The following is a 24034-nucleotide window of genomic DNA, read 5'->3' on the forward strand; positions in this document are numbered from 1 at the left end:
TGTTATTTCTATTATTTCATAGCACACGGTAACAATTGTATTTTAATAGGTGATCCACCGAACGTTTTGCTTGTATTCCATTCCTATTACTGTTACAGTCACTGAAGATATACTATTAATTTTAGTACAAAATATCTGTCCTTTTACTAATTAAAGATATCACTGGTTTTTACGTGTTACTTTATTATAGAAATATAATGACTTCACATTAATTGCCTTAGTATCTCATAATGCTATGCATTATGGGCCACCAGTTTTGACCATTATTGAGGTACTTTTAAGGTGTGGGGTACCCCTTTCCAGAAACTCTGAGTGATCTACAAGATCACTAAGTCTCGTTGAGTTACCTGAAGGAATCCCTTCTAAGCTCATTAAACTTTCATTAGTGACTCTATTCAGTGACAGGCAAAATCCTGCCACTCAGCAGAACTGCTCTACTCCCCAGAATCAAACTCATCAATGAGAGCCAGACCTAGAAGAGATACCTAGGTTGAGGTAATGCAGAAGTCATATATATCCTATATACAAATAGGAAAAGATATCATAACTTATTATTAAAATACTCTGGATTAGAGAAAGTTCTACAACGTTTTTTTCACTTGGTTATAAATTAAATAAAAAATGCCAAGAAATTATATTCTTGTTTAATCTCTTATCAAGTTTAAGCAAACCAAGGTGTGCATGTGAAGTTTCTTCATGACTAGGCTACTTGTATGTAGAAGCTGGTGACTTCACATTAAAATTGCCCTAGTATCCTATAATACAAATACACACCTGAAAGGATGTGTGCTTTGCATTATGGAATACTGAGGTAATTAATGTGAAGTCATGCCTCTGTGTTCTCTCTCTCCACCTTATCCTAAAACACCCATGCAGAAGTTTATAGACCTCTATCATATCATCCCTCTTTCTCCTATTAACCAGAGTCTGTAGTCCACATACTCTTAATCTGCCCTCATAATCTACATTCCATAATCCAAATATAGTCTTTGTAACTCTTCTTCGTACTCATTTCACAGCTTCCTTATCTCCTCCGAACTACTTGCTTTCTCTAGATCTGCTTGCTTTCTCCACTGAACCTATTCCTCCACTTTGTATAAATGAATTTAACTATTTATATAAATATATGAATAGTTAACAATGCTTTTGATTTATAGGAAATTGTTATGGAGAATATATGAATAAATATTCAAAGCTTTAAATCTTATTAGATTTAAAGTACTAGATTTTTTGCTTTGAGAGTGATGAATGAGTAGAATGGGTTGCCAGAGTTAATTGTTAATGTTTTGTTGGTGAATGAGTTCAAAACAAAATACAGGGTGGCCCATAAGTCATGAAGGGATTTAAACATTTAATAACTTTTTTATTATTAATTATTATTATTATTTTTTTTTTGTTATAATGAAATATAGAACCTTGAGATTTTTCTTATTTTAATTTGGAGATTTTTCACTGCCCTTTTTCACATCACTAGAGCCATACTGGAACTCCTAAGACACATTTTTGACAAGCAAATAATTTTGCAAAGATCTGCAATTAATTGGCTATTGTGTTCTTCACATCTGATGTCTCCTGACTTCTTTCCATTGGGTTACCTGAAGGAAAAGATGTATGTGAACAAGCCCCAGACAATTCAACCTCTGAAGGAGAACATCTGTATAGAAATTAGGGTACTGCAGCTAGAAACATTAACAACTCATGGTACATACTGTAGAAAGGGCCCTTTCTACAGGAAAGAAAGGCCGAAAATGGAAGGCATTTACAAGATGATTTTTCATAACTAATAAAAAAAACTTCTTTTTTCTGTATTTCATTATAATAAAAAAAAAGAATAAAAATAATTAGTAAATAAAAGTTATTAAATGTTTAAACTCCCTCATGGCTTATGGGCCACTCTATATAACTTGTGCAAATGGTGGTTAGTATTGATGTTAATGTACCTTCCGCACTGAGTCTACAGACTCCATATATGATAATACTCTAACACCTGTACAAGATATAAATGTCTTGTATATTTTTAAAGTGCATATATTAAATGAGGTTGTGGATGTTTGCGTGTGTGTGTGTGTTAGAGAGAGAGTGACTTGATATATATATTGGCAGTGATGTTTTAAGATGCAATTTTTATGAATTTGTTTTAAGGGATAATTTACCAAATGAGACACAAGACGATAGTCCCAAGACAGATCAGAAATCTTTGGAGATGAAAGGAAGTCCACAGGAACACCTTTCTGTAACAACACAGCCTGATATAGTTTCTCAGCCACACAGTCCTTCTTCTCCTTCAGTTAGTGGTTTACCTATTTCTCGTGAAACTTCTGTAGAAAAATCTTTTGATGGTATAGATTGCATTCCTATTGGTAATCAAGAAAATTTTATGTTTCCTGACAACATCAGTCGTTCTTCCGAATCTGGGAAGTCTATAGACTGGGGTCCACAAAAATCTCCTGAAATATTATCAAAACATGAGAGCTTAAAGTCAGAAAGGAGTAACAAAAGTACAGAAAAGAAAGAAAAGAAGAAAACATCTTCTTGGTATAATGTAAGTTTATTTAATTTTTATAATAAGTTATTTTATTTTTTTTAAATAACATAGTTTTGATAAAGTGGCATAGAATAAAGTAAATCCATGATGCCCAAATTATTCCAAACAACCTTCTTGGATGGTTGTTTGGAATAATTGATGTTAGAATGGAAGTTGGATGTGTGGATCAAAGATCTTTTTGATATTACATGTACAACAGTCTGTTTTAGATCAGAGGTAGAAAACATCAAAATATATCAAAAATTGAACTAACCATCATTTTAATGTCTTTAAAGCAAGATGCCACGAAATTACCTTGTTATTTTAATCAGATTTTCTTTGATTAAAGTTCTTATATATTATATGAATCCACCCAGAAAAGGTTATTATATTTAATACATTAATCTGTGGATGGACTAAGGTTAGTAATACAGAAGTCCTGCTCTTAGAAACCAAACACACAACTTTTTTTTTTTTTAGCCATGTCATGTATACTGTGTTATAAAATTCATCTGCCACCTAAAAACATCCATGCCACAATTGGATTTGAACTCATAACCTGTTGATTAGAGAACAGAGGTTCTATCTGCTTGGCTAACCAGGTCATCTGTTTGACTAAACTGACAGTTAGCATATATTTCCTTTAATGAGAAAAAAATATAATATAGATTTGAATCCTTTTAGTAAACTTATTCTATAATGAGTAAATTCTATAATAAACTTATTCTATAATGAGTAAATGGATCCACTAAAATAGCTTGCTTCAGTTTTCAGATGAAGTAGTAATAACAGTAATGGACAATGGATGGCAGATTTGGACAGAAAACTTATCATACCTCTCATCTAGAAATAATTAACACTTCACTAGCTGAAGTAGAAGAAAGTATAAAATAACTCAAACAGCAAAGCACTAGGTACCGATGGAATAGTAGCCAAACTTATCAAATATGACGGTAGTAAATTAACTACAGAAATACATAGAAATACTAACTAATAAGGCAGTTTCCTGATGAGCCAGCACAAAATTTTGAAGACCTGTTTATTATCCTCCAAATTTCATTGACAATCATTAGACCTTTTATTTTATATGAATCAGAAACCAGGACCATAACACCAAGATGCGAAAGCTTTGCTGATTTTTGAAAATAAAATACTTAGAAAAGACTTTGGACCTGTGAGAAGAAGAAGAATGCATATCAAGAACTATATGAAGTAAGTCTATCGATCCTCACGCCTGATGAAATTGGAGCTTGCAGATTGAGATTGCTCGGATGCTTGGAGATAATTGCTAAAAAGAATTCAAGATGAAGCCTGATGGGAAGCAACCTACAGGAAGATCACAGCAACATTGGGTGGATAACATCTAAAAAGACTTCCAAGATGGGAATCCTGGAGTGTAGTGGAAGAAGTTGGTACATGTAGCAAAGAACTTGAGTGTTTCAAAAGCCAGATTATATTTTGTGTTGTTATATTTTCTTATGTCATTTCTGATTTCTTTTTTAATATTTGCATTTCTACAAATTCTTTTCCTCGATTCCTTTTTTTTTCTTCTTTGATTAGATCAATTGCCCATATAGTATCTTTTTTTTCTAGTTGTTCTTTTTGCTAATAATGATTTTCTTAAGTCCTTAGCGACTTTTGTTATTTTTGAAACTAATTCCTCCATTCTCTCAAATAAATCTGATTCATTTGTACTTCTTTCTTTCAACTTTCCACTATTTTTATCAAGCTTTCCTTTATGGTTTACTATATCTTCAAATTCTATTATGTGCTTCATTACTAATATCAGTTTTCAGTCTATATCTTTTGATGCTTATTTTTATCCTTGCTCTTGATAATAGATACATTTTCTAATATTTTCATGTCATTCACTGATATAATTGATTTTATTGAAAAAACTTCTCCATTCACTGATGTGATCTCCAGGGCCACTTTCATTTGTTTTTTTTTAAAGAAAGTTTCTCAGTATACAATCTGATTTCTGCAAATTAAGTGTGTCCTATTTCATTTGATTGGCCTGCACATTGCACAATTGAAGCATTTTTTCTTTCTTGTTGCTTGCCCACTTTACAATTTTTCCATTGTAATTTTCCAGTGACATTTCTGAGAACTTCAAAGAGAGCCTCAGAAATTGTCTATTTCTTCATCTGAATGACTGGAAGTAAGTGTGTATATCGATTTTATTAAAACTTCCTCTCCATGTGGTGATGTTATATCCGGGTTTGCTTTCTTTTGTTTTTTAAAGAAAGTATTATCAGTATACAGTTTGTGGTTTTCTTCAAATTAAGTCTGTGTTGCACTCAAATCAAACCACTGATTGTTTTTTACCTTAAGAAGTGCAATACTCCAAGATATTTGTTAAATTCAAAGATGCTATTTTCTCATCTTTTATGAAGTATAATTCTAAGTCCTCCTAGACCATAACTCAGTTTCTTACTGCATAAAATATACTTGCTTGTTTCGATAATTTTTTTCTCCTATTCTAGTTTCAGAAACTAAAATTCAGACTACCATCAAGTTCTCTTTTAAATGATTCTGCTGAATTCCTAGTGTAATAACAAATTTTCATACTACTTTTCTTTTTTTTTAATGCTACTTTTCTTTTTTTTTAATGCTACTTTTCTTTTTTAATGTTATTTATTGATATTTTAATCAAACAGTTTGATGTGAAATCAGATGTAAGGCAAAGATGCATAGTATTCTTACTGTTATTGTTCATCATTGATATGGATTGAATTATGAAGGTAAGTGGTATTAAAAAAAAACTGATAAAATTAAAATTGTAGGTATTAAGTTTTTTAAGTTCATCTCTTTATTTTATGCAGATGTTGTACTTCTAAATAAATCCAGTACTATCTTCAGCACTCTAAATTGAATAACTGCTGTAACAAATATGGTAAAAAAAAATCAGCAATAAGAAGACAAAACTATTAAAATGGACAGGAATATGAAAAAAAAAAAAATCAGCTGCATTCTCAATAGAAACCTAAAATGAAATGTTCAAGTAAACTTTATCAGCTATTCAGGTATAATTTTATGAAATTTAGTGAAGTAGCAAATTAAATATGGAAATGGATAATAGAATAAATTTACTTGAGAATATTTGAGGTAGTGTGGTCACTTAAACAGAATGGTAGAAGAAGAGTTAAATATCCAAAAAAAAAAAAAGATGTTTAATATCAGAAAAAGACCCTGAAATAATGGATTGATGTAGTTAGTGGTGTGTCTTAGAAGAAGATGGAAATACAAGATTTGACAGTGTTGGTAACATATTAAATAATGGATTAATTTGAACAAAAATCATTAACAGGCGTCTGTTAATAATATATGCCTGTTAATAGACAGAGTGTTTAAAGCATATATTGCACAGGTTTCATCCAACGAGAAGAAACTAAACTGGCTGGATGAAGCTGTGTACACTCAGCTTCATTTAACAGGATTTGGCACTGATTTGATTTAACTCAAATCGGTGCCAAATTTAACAAAATTTGGCACTGATTTGAACTTGTATTAATAATTACACATTGGTATCTTGCTTTTAATAAAGTTTAGTGTTTAATAATTTCAACGTTGGTTTGAATTGAAATGATTAAATGTGGTAGGAAAATTAGACTTAACAGAATTATAAGGCAAAATTAACTTAAGCCAAAAAGGGATTGATCTGTCATAAGCAAAGTAACTTGTTAATACCAGATTGATTGTTCACAAAGAACACAGTGGTGCTAATCCTGGTAGTAGTGTGGTGGATTGGATATGGTATTGTCATTGGTTTTCATTAGTAATTGATGAAAAGTCTTTGGTTCAAAATAGTGAAAAATTTCTCCACCTTTTTTTTTTTTTTTACTTTTGTTGCGGTTCTGTTTTTAGTGACAGAATTATTTGAAATGATAATATCTTTTTTTACCTGCTGTTACTGTTTTAATAGCAAAATGAGGTAAACAAAATTATCTCTATTATAAATAATTTGTAATTATAAATATCTCTATTATAAATAAACATAACTGAACCTAAATCCAGAAATGGCTTTAGGTTCAGTTATTGGAGTAATAAAATTATGTCACTGTAATAGAATGCAGTTACAAAATACATCTTTTTATGATTGTATAAAACATTTTCTTATTTTAATTCTAAAAATAAATGAATACAGTTATTGAAAAAAAAAATAATAATTTCATACAGTCGAACATCTCACTCCCTACTTTCTACTCGGGCTATAGCTTAAACTTTTGCTGGCATGGTTTGCCAAGTGGATAGTGCTTCAATTCTTCAATCAATAAGTTGTCCAAATTCTGTTGGGTGCATGGATGTTGTTATTAACATTAGACTTTCAAGGCGTCAGAAGATTCATCATGGGAGTTCAATACTCTCACACAAAAAGATCATCAAACCATGTTTTTATTTTATTTTTATTTTTCTTCATGCTACAGTACCCTAACGCTAGAGCAATACTAGCACACTTCAACTTCATGCATGCGCATACACACATATAGCCTGCATACCATTGATGCATGCTTTACAAATATATGTCGGCCTAACCAACGAAGCCTAACCAACACCTTCCCTAGGTATCCTGTTTGCCATTCGCTGATACATCCTCAAAGCGACCAATGTTATTCCTTGAAGGGCTCGGAGGGAAAATATTTTGATGGCCTGGGCACTGTGTGTTAAGGCTTAAGTGCTGAGAGGACATCATGTTGGGGATTATTGTTATTATTGTAACACACACACACACACACACACACACACACACACACACACACACACACACACACACACACAAAGACAAAACAATACTCAATGAAACACGTAAAGTCCTATCCAGATGGACTTTATAGGTATATGTAGATGACTTAGGATGTAAGCTGGGATCTCTGACAATTATTGTTTCCCAAATTTTGGGAAGTTTTGTGCATCTATATTTGTTTAAATTAGGTTGATTTCTGAGTGCTGCTGCAGATTCCAAAAACAGTTATTCTTTTTTAAATATACTATGATATGGAGCATGGTGGCTTTCTTCCAGAAGATTCTGAGTGGTATCCAATACACGGTTTGCATGACCAGATTGACCATAGTTGTTATTGTAGATGTAAGAGATGTGTTAATCTAAACAGATTGTGGCTGATCTACCTATCTGTCCGAAGTAAACCTTTTAAACAGCCTTACATTTTTTAATTTACTATGATGGAGCATGATGGTTTTCTTCTGGAAGATAAATTATTATGCTTCTAATCTGGTGTTAGATCTTGAATAAGGACTTTTCGTCAAAAGGATCTTATTCAAGATTTAACAAGAATACAATAATAACCAAGAAATACTTGTACTGTTAGTAAAGAAACAAATTGTTAATAGAGAACATAATTGAATTACCTTAAAATGAAGTACAAAAAAAAAAGGAGGAATTTGTCTGTCTAGATAGAAATATTGTTGCTCGGAAACACTAGTAAGAAAAAATACTCTATGCAAAATGTATGTCAATGCAAACAAAGGTCCAAAGGTTGCGTGTGAATTACCCACGATAAGCGTAAAGCCCGAAGCAAAGGCATTCGTGGAAAGTGAATTGAACTCGCGTTCCCTGAAAAGAGCCTCTTGAGGAGAAGAGTTGTGACTAAACAACTTAAGGACCAATAGGAAGGTGCTGTGAGAAAACTTCTGCAACGAAAAAGAGGGCGCAACAAGGGATAATAAAATGCGGGTTTCAAGCCCCGTTTTTTCTGTTCCTGTTTTCTTTCGGACCCACGATGCTGACCAGTGGAAGGGAATTCTACGACTTCGGATGGCAACCTTCTCCCCATTGCTGACAGGTGAGTATCGGGCGAGCTGTACGCGAGATGACGGCGTCCACTGACTCGGGCCATCTGTAGAGGTGACCGGAATGAGACGACGGAAAGTTCCTCCAGGGAGACGGGTAGTCTGACGATAGTGACTAGCAAGACGAGCGTTTGCCCAAGAGAGTGCAGAAACGGTTGTATGAGATGAGCGAAGTGACCTCCACGTGGACACAACCCACTGAAGCAGTAAAGTATCTAACAATAAAGGACAGACAAAGGGGACATGGTAACCTCATGCGGCAGTGATAATGTACAGAATTCTCTTATTTTATTAACAATTAGCATTCGAGGAAGAAGGTGAATCAATTTCGAGTTGGAAGAAAATAGAAAATTGCCTAGAGAACTTTTTGAATGACTTATATGCATTGTAATGTTAGCTCCATTGGACTGGTAATCGGAGGACTTAAGTTCTTGTGTGAGACCTAATTAATGTGGTGGCATCTGTGTTAGTGTTTGAAGTTAAAATTGTAAACTTGTGTTTTCCCATGCTAAGTGTATTTTAGTTGACCAGAGGATATGAGTTATATGTTCATTAACTAGAGTGTTCATTTATGATTGTCAGTTGATTTAGTATAGGTAATGTGATAAGCTTTTGATATGTTTAAACCTAATTGTAAACTACTCATTAGATCTTTAATAAACATGTTTTACTATGTAAGCCTGAGTTTTGCTTGAGCATGAGACTAATTTACCACTCATAAAAGTTTGAACCTATGCATAAGGGGAAGGTATAGAATAATTAGAAAAGATAGGGCTATGACTGCAAACTGAGATCTCTACAGATGCTATATATATTAACAAATTTAGATAACTGTTAGAATTCTGGGAAAGTTTCTCTGAGCAAGAATTCTTCTGTCCTAGGATTCTGACTGGCGCAGCTGGAACAAACAAATTTCAGAATTCGAAAAGGAGACGGCCCCAGAGAGATAGACTGGAGATCTCATTCTTAGTTGGCACAAGAGGGGATAACAGTAACCTAGGTTTAAAGAAAAACCAAGCCGTAACACTGGGTATTAAAAGACATTGTTTAGAAGAATATAGCTCACTATCAGCCTTTTTTTTTTTTACTATAACAATCTTAAATATAGGTGTGTGGTGTAGTGTGTAAGTCCTATAAGGATGCACAGGTGTTAGGTCTTCGTGCCTGGGTATTAAAAGACTAAACAATGTCTTTTAATATCTGAATTAGAAGCATAATACCGTATTTACTCAAATATAACTCATCCTTGCATATATCTCGCACCACTGATTTTACTTTACGAAAAAAGAAATTAAAAAGTTCTGCATATAGTTCGCACATGAACAAAGTTTAAAACTTTAAGAAATAGAACGTGAATGTTGTTATGGCAGTTTCAGATATTTCGCTATTCAGTTGAAGAGAATCATCATTTCAGCTCAACAATTGTCAACTTGCCTTTGTCGTTCAGTCTTGCGATCTTTTGTTAATACCTCACCAATCATATGCATGTCTGCATAGCTGAGCTATTTCTACTGGCTTACCTTTGCTATCCATTTTGCACTCTGCTTTCACTTCTCCTTAGTCATTCATGAAGGATTGTTCATTATGTATCTCAAGTCCTGTAAATTACTGGTAATTTTTGAATGATATAATCATGTAATCACAAGAAAGATATTTATTTAACCAAATATTTCGGTCTGGAAATTGCAGACCATCGTCAGTGGTATTACAAGAACAGTTTAAAAAATACAAGCTAGAATACTAACAATAGATCGTTAAAATTAGAACACACCGCATGATGTTATATCGCTAAGTATGAAACGGAATATTTTGAAGTAGAAACATGATTGAATTTGCTATTAAAAAAAAAAAATTAATTAATGAGTAATCTTGATTAGACTTTCCCAGATTTTTGATATAGATATACAGTCATTACGATTCAGGTTGGGGCGATGGAGCAAGGCCTCCACGCTTTCCTTGAACAAACGTTCGAACCTATAACGGGATCTATGTAAGAGGCGAGTCCTGGACCAAAGGATGCTGTGGTCAGTTTCAATCCCGTTTTGAGCCAATCCAGACAAATTTTGGACAAACTGGACGTTCTCTTGAAAAAAGAATCCAAGAACATCAATCATCCATTCTTCACAACAAACCTGAAAAGTCTGGATTGGCTCAACACGGGATTGAAATTGACCACAGTATCCTTTGGTCCAGGACTCGCCTCTTACATAGATCCCGTTATAGGTTTGAACATTTGTTCAAGGAAAGCGTGGAGGCCTTGCTCCATCGCCCCAACCTGAATCGTAATGACTGTATATCTATATCAAAAATCTGAGAAAGTCTAATCAAGATTACTCATTAATTAATTAATTATTTTTATTTATTTATTTATTTTTTTAATAGCAAATTCAATCATGTTTCTACTTCAAAATATTCCATTTCATACTTAGTGATATAACATCACGTGGCGTGTTCTAATTTTAACGATCTATTGTTAGTATTCTAGCTTATATTTTTTAAACTGTTCTTGTAATACCACTGATGATGGTCTGCTATTTCCAGACCGAAATATTTGGTTAAATAAATATCTTTCTTGTGATTATGTGATTATATCATTCAGTCTTATGTCGCAAGTATCCTTGAAACAACAAACTGGTAATTTTTGCTTGAAATATGGAGAAACCTTCAAGTTACAGTACAGTTTATCATAACTCAAAGTTATGATAAACTCAATGATCATACGAGGATGGTCTGAAAAGTTCTTGGCCTCAACCACAGATGGCAACATTATTGACAAGATTTTTTTTTTTTTTTCCTAAGTTGATACATTATCATAAGCATCCATGTGAAACTGCAAGTCATTTTATCAAGTAGTTAGTTTTATATAGCTGTCTGAAGCAAAAGCGTTGCCTTGAAATGGATAAAATTGAGTATTGTGCAGTTATAAAATTTTTTGTAAAAGAAAGTTTAATGCCAAAAGAAATGCATTCGATGTTCATAAAAGTTTATGAGCACTCTTCTTAATTTTCAACAATTAAGAAATGGGCTGCCGAGTTTAAACATGGCCGTACCAGCCTTGAAGATGATCCACGTGAAGGCCATCCAAAAAGTGTAACAGCACCAGAAGTCATTGATCAAGTGCACAATATGATATTGGATGACTGGCGAGTCAAAGTCCGTGAAATTGCTGAGACTGTAGGCATTTCAAAAGAATGTGTAGGATATATTTTGCATAAAGAATTGCATATGAAAAAGCTTTGTGCAAAATGGGTGCTGCGCTTCCTCACAGCAGATCAAAAACGCACTCGCTTGAAAATCCCAGAACAGTGCTTGGAGCGTTTTAACAAGAATAAAACTGATTTTGTGCATCGATTTATTACTATGGATGAGACTTGGATTCACCATTACACACCAGAATCCAAAAGCAGTCAAACAGTGGACAGAAGCCGGTTGTTCAGTTCCGAAGAAGACAAAGTCGGTTTCATCAGCAGGAAAGATCATGGCAACGGTGTTTTGGGATGCTAAAGGTATTTTGTTTATTAATTATCTTGAAAAGAGTAAAACAATTACTGGGGAATATTATTCGGATCTTTTAACCAGACTAGAAAAAAAAATTCGTTAGAAAAGACCTGGTTTGCAGAAGAAAAAAAATCATCTTTCATCAGATCTGGACAATGCACCTGCTGACAAAGGTGTTTTGGCAATGGGAAAATTAAGGGATCTGCACTAAGAGTTGTTGGAACATCCACCCTATTCCCTAGATTTTGCTCCCTCTGACTTCTATCTCTTCCCAAAACTAAAATTCATCCTTGCTGGTCAGTGTTTTTCTTGGAATCAAGAGGTGATTGCAGCTTTAGATGGGTATTTTGCAGATCTTACTGAGAACCACTACAGGGATGGGATAAGGTGCTGGAGCATTGCTGCAATAAATGTATTAGTCTTAAGGGAGATTATGTTGAAAAATAAAAATAATTTTGAAATTATAAATTTGTTTTTTCATTGTTAGGCCGAGAACTTTTCAGACCATCCTCATATGATTTCGAAATGATAAAAGGACAAGCAATAATGAAACTGTTTTAATTTAATTACAGATGCATTGTCGCTAAAGATTCAAATATATCGCATGATGAAGGTGAGCGGCTGATTGCATAAATAACGTTGATAATTAAAATTTAAATGCATTTGTTTTATAAATAATGTGAGTCGGTCTGGTTGGTTGAGTGGTTAGCGTATCTGCTCTCCAGCCAAAAGGCTGCGGTTCCAACCCCACCGTGGGCATGGATGTTTGTTTGTGAAAATACTAGTGGTGGTGGTTGTGGGCGGTAGATGACGTTGGTGTAGGTGATGAAGGTAGTTTCGATTGGTGGAGACGAAGAGTTGTAGAATAGTATTCTCCCTCGATGAGTCTGTGGACTCCCTGGAGGTGTTATGTAATAATAATAATAATAATAAGTTAATTATAAACATCAATTTAGTTTTTTCTGAAAAACTTTAGTTTCCAAAAATCCCTGCATATACCTCGCACCATAATTTTTTAACTTTAATTTTGGAGAAAAAAGTTTGAGTTATATTCGAGTAAATATGATAATCTATCCTACCCTCATTTGCCTGATGAAGGTCTTGGTTCGATCCAAAGACTTGAATATCCAGAATGACAACACTACCATCTCTTGATGCCAAAAGATCAGGCTTTCTTATGAATAGCTCAGTCCTGATATTTTGCTCCTTTCTGTTCTAATCAGTTCTTTATGATAGCATATATTGTATCACGTCTGTAATGTGGGTTTTAAAACAACATTGAGATGTATGTGTCATGGTCTCTCTAAACCCATTTCCAGTCCTACATGTAGTATGTATAGAATGTGGTAGGCATAATATAGGAGCCATGGTAGGATGGGCATTTATCCTAGCCCTTACTAGATCTATATACTCTCATCTAGGCAACATTCTTGTTCCTTTATGGACCCAAAGACATTGAGATGAACTTTCTACAAGCCACTGAAGGCTTCCTGTTGACTATGAAATTTAGAAGTCTTTCCCATCTCTTCCTTTCAAGAGAGTTAGAAACAATATGCTTGCCATTTTCAAAGGTCCAACATAGTGTTTTAGTTAATTCTTGTTGAATCAAAGGAGTTGTAAAGGCAACTATGGTAAAAGGTGAAGATGAATATTGGATTTTATTTAACCTTAGATATTTTAAGCAGAAAACCATCCATCTCATTACAGGAATTCCTAATCCACCAATTAATAGCCGCACGAAGATAAGCAACTGGAACATCATGTGGTAGTCTCAGCCAAGATCTAATTGCTTGATATACTTGTTTATCTAGTCTATTCAGAATAATCAAAGTTGGCTTTCCTAATACTAAAGAATGGAATAATTTAGGTAACACAAATTGAATTAATAATGTAATGATAATAAAATAATATTAAGTTTTGAAGTTTGGAATAAATCGATGGGAAGTTGCTTACTCTGTTGGAGGAACTGTACTGGAGGAAGTGGGGGAGGCAAGGGATGGGGCAGGAGGTGATGATCGATAGAAGTCTGAAATTCAGGGACCATTAGGTGGTGAAAGTAACCCAGAGGATTGCTACAATACTGAGAAGGATGCAGACCTGCACAGATAAGAGTTTTTGCATTGTATAAAGCCTTGATCAGACCACACTTGGACTGTTGTGCTCAAATTTAGTCTCCCCAGGACGCTACAATGTTAGTTGTGAAGATAGGCTGAGGGAATGTGGACTGCAGAGTTTGGTAGATAGAAGACGGAGAGATGATATGGTTGAGACTTTTAAACTATTGAGAGGTAGTTATACAGGGTTGGCACTGGGGAGTTCTTTCATTTGTCCACCACTTGTCCAAATTACTGATAGGTTTAAGTGGATGGTTGGAAACATTAAAGATGTAATCTTGGACTTTTGTTTTCCTTCCACTACTTGATGGTATTAGGGTGATGGGAAAAGACTTAGTTTATCTATATCATTATTAATAATATCGATAAAAACAAAAATTTTAAAACAATATCACTTAAAAATACTTAAGACCACTACAAAAAATATTCATGATGCTGAGATCACTGAAACAACCTCACCCATCTCTAAAGCGACAGTGTATGAAAGCAGTGCACAAAGTCTGTACTTGTGTTTCCCATTTTTTTCTTCACTCAAGGATGTGGAGAAAAAATGGAAATGTAAGTACTGGCATCTTACACAACCAAAGAAAAGAACCAAGTAAATTGGCAACTCACAAAAATGCTATATATAGAATTCCAGAATTATGTACATCAATTTAAAGAAACAGGCAAAATGGTATGATGTCAGATCCAATGCAACAAAAACAGGTTTCATCTTAAATCAGTTATAGACTGCATCTGTATAAAAGACCTACATATTAATGAATTAGGTCGAGAAGAGTTAAACAACACTTTGCAACAATTAGTCGTATGTATGATATCTTGCTATAAAATTCAACATCTCGTTCAAGTTTAATTAAATAAAGGAAAGATGGTTTTATGTAAAATCAGGTGTAAGACAAGGGTGCACATTAACGAGTTCAAGTTTCTGTGGCTTGATATGTCTGTGTTTTTCTGTCTGGTGAGTACCGTGTATAACATTTTTAGCAAAAAATTACTTTATTTAATTACTAGTTTCATACATTTCTGTTTACTTCTTCAGATGAAAACACAAATAGAAAAAAAAAATTATTCGCAGACAGATTTCCATAATAACTGTCATTATTTCATACATTTCTGTTTACTTCTTCAGATGAAAACACAAATAGAAAAAAAAAATTATTCAAAGACAGATTTCCATAATAACTGTCATGACAGTTATTTGTCATGGTGTAGTGGATATTGTCCACCTTATGGTGTAGTGGATATTGTCCACTACACCTTATGGTGTAGTGGACAATATCCACTACACCATAAGGACCCACTATTTGAATGTTTTTAGATGTCAGATTAATATCATCATTGGTGTGAAATCACTACCTTGCTCTGGATATCATCATCATCATCAAATTCCTGACATGTATCCTCAAGGGATGTACAGGATATTATGATAATACTACATTACTTACATCATTACTAACTTCCTATTAACAATTTTTCTCCAAATCAATCTGTTATCTGTCAAGACTTCAACATTATGAAATCTTATATTTTTGTCTTCTAAGGCACTTTTTACTGTATCAATCCACCTATATCTTGGTCTTACTCTAGGTCTTTTTCCTGCCAAGCAGAGAACACATGTTTTGCTGATCTTTCCTCTCCCATTCTATTTAAGTGACCATACCACCTAAGATTAGCTCTACTAATCTTAGATGGTATGTTTCACTGAAACCAGGTGATGCCCCAGCTGGCATGAAATCCTCTTTTATTTTATTTTATTTTTCTAACTTTGCACTGAAACATTGTTACATACTATGATACCAGAAGAGGCCGAGGCCCCAACAATATCATGTGCTATCTGATTCCAGACCTGGATATTTCAGAAGTCATTCTCTGGTAAGTCCTCCATGAGCCAGTGTGTCCTGCAATACATGCAAAGAGAGTATCTTAAAATCAATCCGAGAGAGAGTTCAAAGTTTAGTAAGCCCAAATAACTCTGCTGACACCATACACCATTAAAGGATACAGTTGTAGAGGAAATTTTTGGTGTGATTTGATTTTCCCGAAGTAGCTATGCCAAGTTGTGGTTTTCAGCATAGTAGGCAGCTTTTCATGATGGAGGATAGTGAATGTGTTGGCAAGCACCCACAACTTGTATGTCAAAACTCATTCATTTTAGACAAAGTATGGACTCTACAACCGTGTTAGAAATAATAATTTTAATTTCTCGACGGTTCGACCTTCATATTAAGGTCATCATCTGGAGTACACATCTATATACAGAGACCCCATCTATATTACATTTCACACAGTATTCTAAAGAGACAAGGAGTCGATCAATGGTTATTCTACTGGCCTGACCTCTAGTGAAAAATAAAAATTAGATTAAATTAAAATAAATGAAATAAAATAACTACATCAAAAGCTATATTCTATTTATGACAGCATCAGGGAACATTTTTTCTATCATCATCAAATTCATGATATACACCCTCAAGGGGTGTACAGGATATGATAGTATTACATGAAAAATTACATCATTACTAACTTCCTATCTACAGTTTTCCTCCAAATCAGTCTGTTACCTGTCAAGACTCCAACATTATCAGATCTTATATTTCTATCTAAGCGGGAACCCAGGAGAAAGGATAGATAGTAGACTACAACTGCAGATATTAATTAATCAGGGATAATTTGAATGTAATGGGAAAACTACTGGACACACTTAACACTTTTTGTTACTAGAAAACAGATATCAGTGGCACAGCTTATCAAATAAATTTTCTGGTGTTCAAGAAATGAGAAGGCAAGTGCAGAAGGCAGTATAGCTTAAAGAGATAAACAGATATAGAACCCCCCCGTTTACACTATAACAACACTGAGCAACACAAGCCAAAGTTTCTATATTCTGACAGCCTGCTCTGTAGTTATTATCATTTCTTCCAAGAGTTGTATACCCTCGAGTCAGCAGAGCATTGATTCTTGTCCTAATTAAATCTATATATATATATATATATATTCAAAACTAGGCATGAAGTAAGTGCCATCCTTAATTCATTGATGCTGAGAAGAAATGTGCTTAGATTCTTGTAATGCAGCTCCATCGACTGAATAGTGCAACATTAAAGCTCATTTCCTTTGTGTAGCTGAGGCAGTCATAATCAGTATACTTCCATCAAGTATCCATCCAGAGGTATGTTGATAATTATCCTGAATACATAAAGTCCTAGAGGCAGCACGGCATACTTCTGAAGTGGAGAGAGAAAATTTCTGTAATCTGGATAGACGTAATCTAGGCACTAACCATTGCAACAAGAGAATCTGAAGACCTCCATGGTTTATGGTGGCATGGAAAAATACTAGTGGCACATCATGAGGAAGACATAACCACAAATGGACTGCTGAGTAAACTGCTATATCCATTTGGGATGGTACTGAGAGAGAGAGAGATTTTACCTAGAACTAACCTATGGTAGAGTTTAGGAAGAAGAAAATAATTCAGAATGAAGAGCTTCTGTTGAGGTTTAAGTGGAGCTTTACAGAGAGAAGAAAGAAAAGATCCTAGAATGGATGAGAAAGGAACTGCTTGTTAGAGAGAAGAGAACACTAAGATATATCTACTCCAGAACGGGGATAGAATGCAAAGACATGCCATTCACAGAAAACTCAATTCTCAACCTTTCTTGTCTCTACCTGAGGGTACAAGAGAATGCATACTCAATTTTGTCACATTGATGTTTAATCCTCAAACTTGAAAGAAGTTGACTGCTTGGTTGAGGAGTTTTTGTAAGCCTTCTCTAGCAGAGAATATAAGTCATCAGCAAATCCCATACCATTAATAGTGGTTGTATCAAGAAAGTAGCCAATATGGCCTGGAAGAGAATGAAGAAACTTATTAATGAACATAGAAGAGAGAGAGGGGGGGGGGAGGGGGTCTCCTTGGCATATACAGAGAGAAGAGAGGAAAGAATGAACATATTCTCTGCACAGCCATCCAGAAGGATGAAGACTCTGCCTAAAATCATATTGGATATATGACTGCTGATGTTTAGCTAACACTTCATAGAGACATAAGGGACAACTGTGATTGGATGGTAGTCAGAGGGTATAGATGCATCTTCCTTCTTTCGAATGAGCACTATTTGGCTGGTGAAGATAGATGGTAGGCATTTGGTGAACAGAAATAGATCCATTAAATCTTGCAAGATAGGCATAGGAACCCATCGAAGTTCCATAGCAGTAAAGCCGTCTGATTCTTGCAGCTGATGAACTAGTTGGAAGTGAAGTTTTTTTTTTTTTTTTTTTTTTTTTCATCAAAAGAAGTTGGTCAGAAAAGTTCTGCTTCTGGAAGAGACCTTGAAATAAAAGGAAGGAAAAGCACTAAATCAGGTAGGTATGGGATGGTGGTGGAGTGGAAAATACATCCCCCCCAAAAGTGGACAAATTCCTCATGTGCATCTCACTTGGAGGAGGAGGAGATGCTCCAGCAACAATGATTCATCTTTACTGTACTAGATATTTTGTCGAATGATTATTATTATTATTATAGGCGACTCCAGGGAATCCTTAGACTCATCGAGGGAGGCCCTAAACATCATGTCCATACAACTATTCGACATTCTCACAGTGTCTATCATATCTTGTCTTGAACACACTCGCTGTCATAGCACCCACAACAGACTCTGGCAGCTTATTCCACTCATTCATCACTCTAAAAGTAAAGAATCCAGCTCTAACACCCTTGCTAACCATGCTCTTGCCCAGCTTCCATAGATGTTCCCTAGTTCTCCCACCACCAGTCCTGATCTCAAAAATATCCTCTGAATTAATCCTATAGAAACCCTTCAGCAATTTGAATGTCTCAATCATATCTCCCCTCTTCTGCATATCAACCAATTTCTGCAACCCACAAATCTTCAACCTGTTCTCATAAGCTTCATTCCATAGACCTGCTATCATCTTGGTCACTCACCTCTGGATCCTCTCCATCAAGAAGAAACCTAAGTGACCAAATCTAGACACAGTAGTCGAGATGAGGTCTTATCAAGGCTCGGTACAGAGGAACAATAACTTGCTTGTCTCTGCTCATCAAAGTATTTTTCAACAACCAAGTGAGTTGATGAGCTGATTTAGCCACTTTTGCAATGTGTCCCCTAAACTTCATCTCCCTATCCACCAATCTCCTAGAGTACAGTTCCACCAATGTGGTATACTGCTGCTAATCTTTTCACCCCAAAATGCATAACCTTACATTTTGTCACATTAAATTGACATCCATTCTCCTTAGCCCAGAACTCCAATCTATCCAAGTCGTCCTGCAAGATTTTGACATCTTCTGCATTCACTATTGCCCTACCCAACTTTGCATCATCAGTGAACAAATAAACTGTTCCTCTTATGTCCTTCCCTATATCGTTAATGAACAAATTAAACAACAGTGGTCCTAGAACAGAACCCTGCGGCACACCACTAGTCACAGGGCGTTTTATGGACTCTACTCCTGAATAAACTACTCTCTGATATCTCTCCATCTCACTACCCCTATATCCATTCCCATATGTTGCAGTTTACAGATTATAATTCCATGTGGTATCCTGTCAAAGGCCTTAGCCAGGTCCAGCAGTATCACTGTAAACCCATTACTCTTATCCAGTTCAGCCATCACTGTGTTATAAAACTTGAGCAAGTTACTGAGGTATGATCTACCCTTCACAAGGTCATGCTGTCCCCCGTACAGTATCTCATTTTCATCAATCCATTCCTGTATTTTTCCCTTGACTACTTTCTCCAAGACCTTGACAAGAACTCCTGATATGCTGATTGGTCGGAAATTTGCAACAGTAGTCTTGGATCCTCCTTTATGCAGTGAAACTATTTTACCCTCTTTCCACACCTTCGGAACTAAACCAGCCCCGAGACTCAGATTAAACAACATGGTCAAGGGCACTGATAATTCTTTAGCCACTTCACGTAGGACCCGTGCCAGTATACCATCCAATCCCACAGATGTATTCACATTAAGGTTCTGTAATAGACCATTCACCTTCACTTCATTAATCAGAATTCCCGTATAAACTAATGGTTCCTTCATTCTTTCAATGTCACCACCTGGATGATATACTCTTAGAAAGTGCTCACTTAGTAATTCCACTATATCGACTGATTCAGTGACCTTCTTACCATCGGCATTCCTTAAAATCATTCTGCCGTGTGCAGTTTTTTTTTTTGCTTGCAGCATATTGAAAGAACTGTTTGGTATTCTCTTTAGCTTGCATAGCTAGTTTCCTTTCATAATCCACTTTTGCTTTTCTTATCACACTCATTACCCTTCTGGCCTGCACTTTATACCATTCGTGTGCCTGCAGGTCACCTTTCTCTTTAAATTCCCTCCACAGTTGTTTCTTTTTTTTTTTTTGGAAGCTCGAGCTTAATGGTGTTATTCATCCATTTAACCCCTACTTGCTTTACTATTTGGACCCTAAGTATACAATCAGCCATAACCTCCTTTAAATGCTCCTTGACCACTTCCCATGCTCTATCGACATCCAGCCCTTGCAGTTTTACATGCCATGGCACTGAACCAAGCAATCTCCTAATACTTGCCAGCACAGTAATTCCACATATACCCTGTCTTAATCTAAAATTCCACACCTTTAGCCACCTCCCAGGATCACTCTCACTAATAGGTGGCAACGTGGTGATATTCATTACAGTCAAATTCTCAGATGCTATTACCAGGTCAAGCACTCTCAAACCCCTAGTATTTTCAATTACATGCTGTCTCAGATAGTTATCCCTTAATAATTGAATAAAATCCAGTTCCTTCCTCACATGTCTCCTCCTTCCAGTCAATGTTACCATAGTTGAAATCCCCCATAATAATTACCCTCCTTCCACTTATTTCATCAATTTGTTTATGCATACAATCTCCACCATCTATTTCATCACCTGGTCTATAGCAGCACCCAACTGTATATTTTGTTCTGCCAGTCTCAATCTCACACCAAATAGCCTCAAATGAGCTCTTTTCACTACCCTGCAATACAACTTCAATTCTCCTTGGCTACAGTTCATCAGCTATCATCAATAACACCCCTCCCCCCATTTTATTCTCTCTGTCCCTCCTAAACACACTAAAACCTACACATTCTATCCCACTAACTATATCATCTTCTGTCAGCCATGTTTCGCTAATGCCAATAACCTGTGGCCAGGAAGAGACAACCAAGGCTAAAAATTCTTCCTTCTTGAAACTAATACTCGTGGCATTAGTATACATGAAATGCAGAGGTCCCTTTGTCCCACCCCTATCTTGATGCATTATTCTAACTATCCCATTCCGATTACTTGTCCTTAGTACTGGCTTGGGTACATTATATACATTCTTACACTCAACTGTCTCAGTGATGTCCGCATATTCACTCCCCCCCCCCCTTCTTGGTAGTTCTAGTTTCCCTGGTTCTGTACATCCATTTTCACTTCATTCAGCAACACTTTTTCCAGTCTCTGCACACCAAATTTATTCAAATGCAGGCCATCCATCTTGTATAAATCCTTTCGCCCATCAAACTCATTCCACACATCCACGAATTCCACACCACACCATCTGCATAACCTGCGCATAAAGTCATTTGTGATTATGGCCCTCCTCCTAAACTCCTCTCTGTCATACCACGGCAACAGACTCACCACCCTATCTCTGTCACTCTTTTCTTTCGCTACCTTTAACAATACTTTCAAGTCCTATCTCATAAAAAAATTATCTCCTTTCAATTCGTTTGTACCCGCCACAACTATCAATTCTTTCACCCTCTGTTTTTGCACTCTGATACTCTCACTTACATACTAAATTATCTAATAATGTTCTTTAAAACCTTGTGCTATACTGAGGGAGAGGAAGCTGATCCTGAGATTTTGTAAGGCATACATGAGTGACTTGAAAAAAGTTCCATGTTTAGCCTCTGGAGACTATTCATATTATTTAATCCTTCAGTTCACCCAAATTACTAATGTACTGTAAGTTGGATTAGACTCTTTATCCATTGCTTTCATTAATTAGTTTATGTGCCTCATTCTTATGTACCTCATATTTATTTTTTATTGAATGATTTTGCTTTTCCAAACAAAATCACAATATGTTTTCATGGGTACACATCAACAGCTTAGTGGTTATGGACAGTGTTTATTATGTGCCATTTGAGATTCTGTGATTGTACTTACTGTTTCATAATACCCCTTTCCGTTGTGACAAAAACTTATTCATTTGATTTTAAGTTCTCTCAAGCTGTCAATATAGTATAATAAATTAATATAATGTACTACACATTTTATTTATATCAAAAGGACCCTGCATACTTCTTTTAATTTTGATTTATATTGAAATATGGATGTTAAGTAACATGATTAAATTGTGTTTTGAGACTCAGCAGGCAGCAGTAAACAATTGCCCTTCATTTATTTATTCCAGATGCTAAATCCAACTTATAAATCACGAAGTGATGATTTTAAGCGATTGTTTAAAATTCTGCCTGAGTCAGAGAGGCTTATAGTTGGTGAGTATATTAGTGATCACTATTTTTTAGAAATAGTTTTGTAATCTATAATTTTTATCCTTATTAACATATTTACAGGAATGTAGATATACAAAGGTTTACAATGAGATGTTGGACATTGGCTAAAGGCAGACAGAAATGAAAAGTTCTGTTTGCCTGTTAAGGAGGAACCTATATCCGACAGCTAATGAAAATAGGACAAATATGCTAATATAGTACATGAGTAATGGTTATGGAGTAATAAGTTGATGGTCAGCATGGGTTTACTAAAGGAAGATCATGTTTCAGTAATCTGCTTACTTATAACAAGGTGACCATTGCATTGAATAAAGGTTTGGATAGATTTGTTATGTCCCTATCTTATGATCTTTGTTTGTTTGTCTTACAAACTGCCTTCGTCTATATTCTTCTAACTTCTGTTTTCAAAACACCACCAAAATTTCTACTAACATCTGAGCTATTGTTCCCCGTAGTATCCCTAGTATTTGTATTTTAACTGCGCCTTTGGGATATTTAGTTTAAGATATCTTATACATAAACAGAGAAAGGAACTCAAATAACTGAAAGTGTAACTATTGCAGTCGTGACACTATTTCTTATTACTCAACATTAATTCCTTAAACTTCCCATTTCTTAACATTAATTCCCCGCTTGGTTAGGTTCGAATGTTTCTAAGCGGTGCATTGGATTAGCAATATCAGACAACTTCTTTTATCATTAAACAAAAGGTTTATTATTTCTCTAAACATGGTACATATCAAAATACACTACTAAATTACTTACACACTAAATTTAGCTTAATACAAGTAGTTGGGCTATGATTCGACAAAGGTTACTATGATCATGCCGCCACAAAATTTTTTATACAAAACATGAATTCACTTAACATAAAAGTTTTAGATCATCACACATTAATAGATTATTCAGCTCCAAGTACACTAACAAATACATTAACTACTCTAGCACATATTTATGACAATTCCGATTCTCTACACATCACACTAGGCATTCAAATTCCTCAGGTTACTTGGTTACTCAAATTACACTAATCAAACTCAACATTCATTAACACACAACTATGTCATTAACTTTCCTTTTACAATATAGTAGATACTCAAGATTCTTAGGATAATTAATTATTCACAAATTATCAACTCTAGCTAGCTTACTTTTAACACTCTGTCAAACTCTAAAGTCCTATTGTAATTTCTCCCTAATCACTTTAACAGTTCCGTAACATGACAATGGTATCTATCACATACAACTTCTAGTTATCATAAGACAAAATTCACAATACCTTTCTTTAGCTTCACTTACGGGCCTTCACCTTCTACTGAACGAACTTGCTTGCATAACTTCTTGCAATTCTGGGCTATATGAACATCTGGCCGTCGGCTGTACTATCCGAAACGAGGACATCGATATTTTCACAGCTTCCTATGACTCTCTGGTATATTTCGCTTCCTACATAGGAATATGGGAATAGCTTTCCCGTTCACCTTCGATTCCTTGTTGTGGCATGAGGATATGTGCCATATCTCTCCACTCAGGAACACCGT

The 24034-nt window shown here is 35.1% G+C and overlaps 1 protein-coding gene across 2 annotated transcripts in view; it reads left to right on the forward strand.

Moving 5' to 3' along the window:
• The window catches only part of GramD1B (GRAM domain containing 1B), a 390336-nt gene that overhangs the window by 96363 nt on the left and 269939 nt on the right, over window positions 1-24034 (forward strand). Inside the window, exons 3-4 of one of the 2 annotated variants that reach the window (XM_090412772.1) lie at window positions 2143-2542; window positions 22391-22475. In XM_090412772.1, coding sequence (XP_090268898.1) covers window positions 2143-2542; window positions 22391-22475 — 485 coding nt within the window. Of the gene's footprint in view, window positions 1-2142; window positions 2543-5236; window positions 5269-22390; window positions 22476-24034 lie in introns of those variants that run through there. The other variant, XM_090412773.1, reaches the window with a different exon arrangement.

Source organism: Typopeltis vanoorti, chromosome 23, assembly GCF_054136105.1.
Source record: "Typopeltis vanoorti isolate ZY-2024b chromosome 23, IOZ_Tvanoo_1.0, whole genome shotgun sequence".
NCBI classification, from domain to species: Eukaryota; Metazoa; Arthropoda; class Arachnida; order Uropygi; family Thelyphonidae; genus Typopeltis; species Typopeltis vanoorti.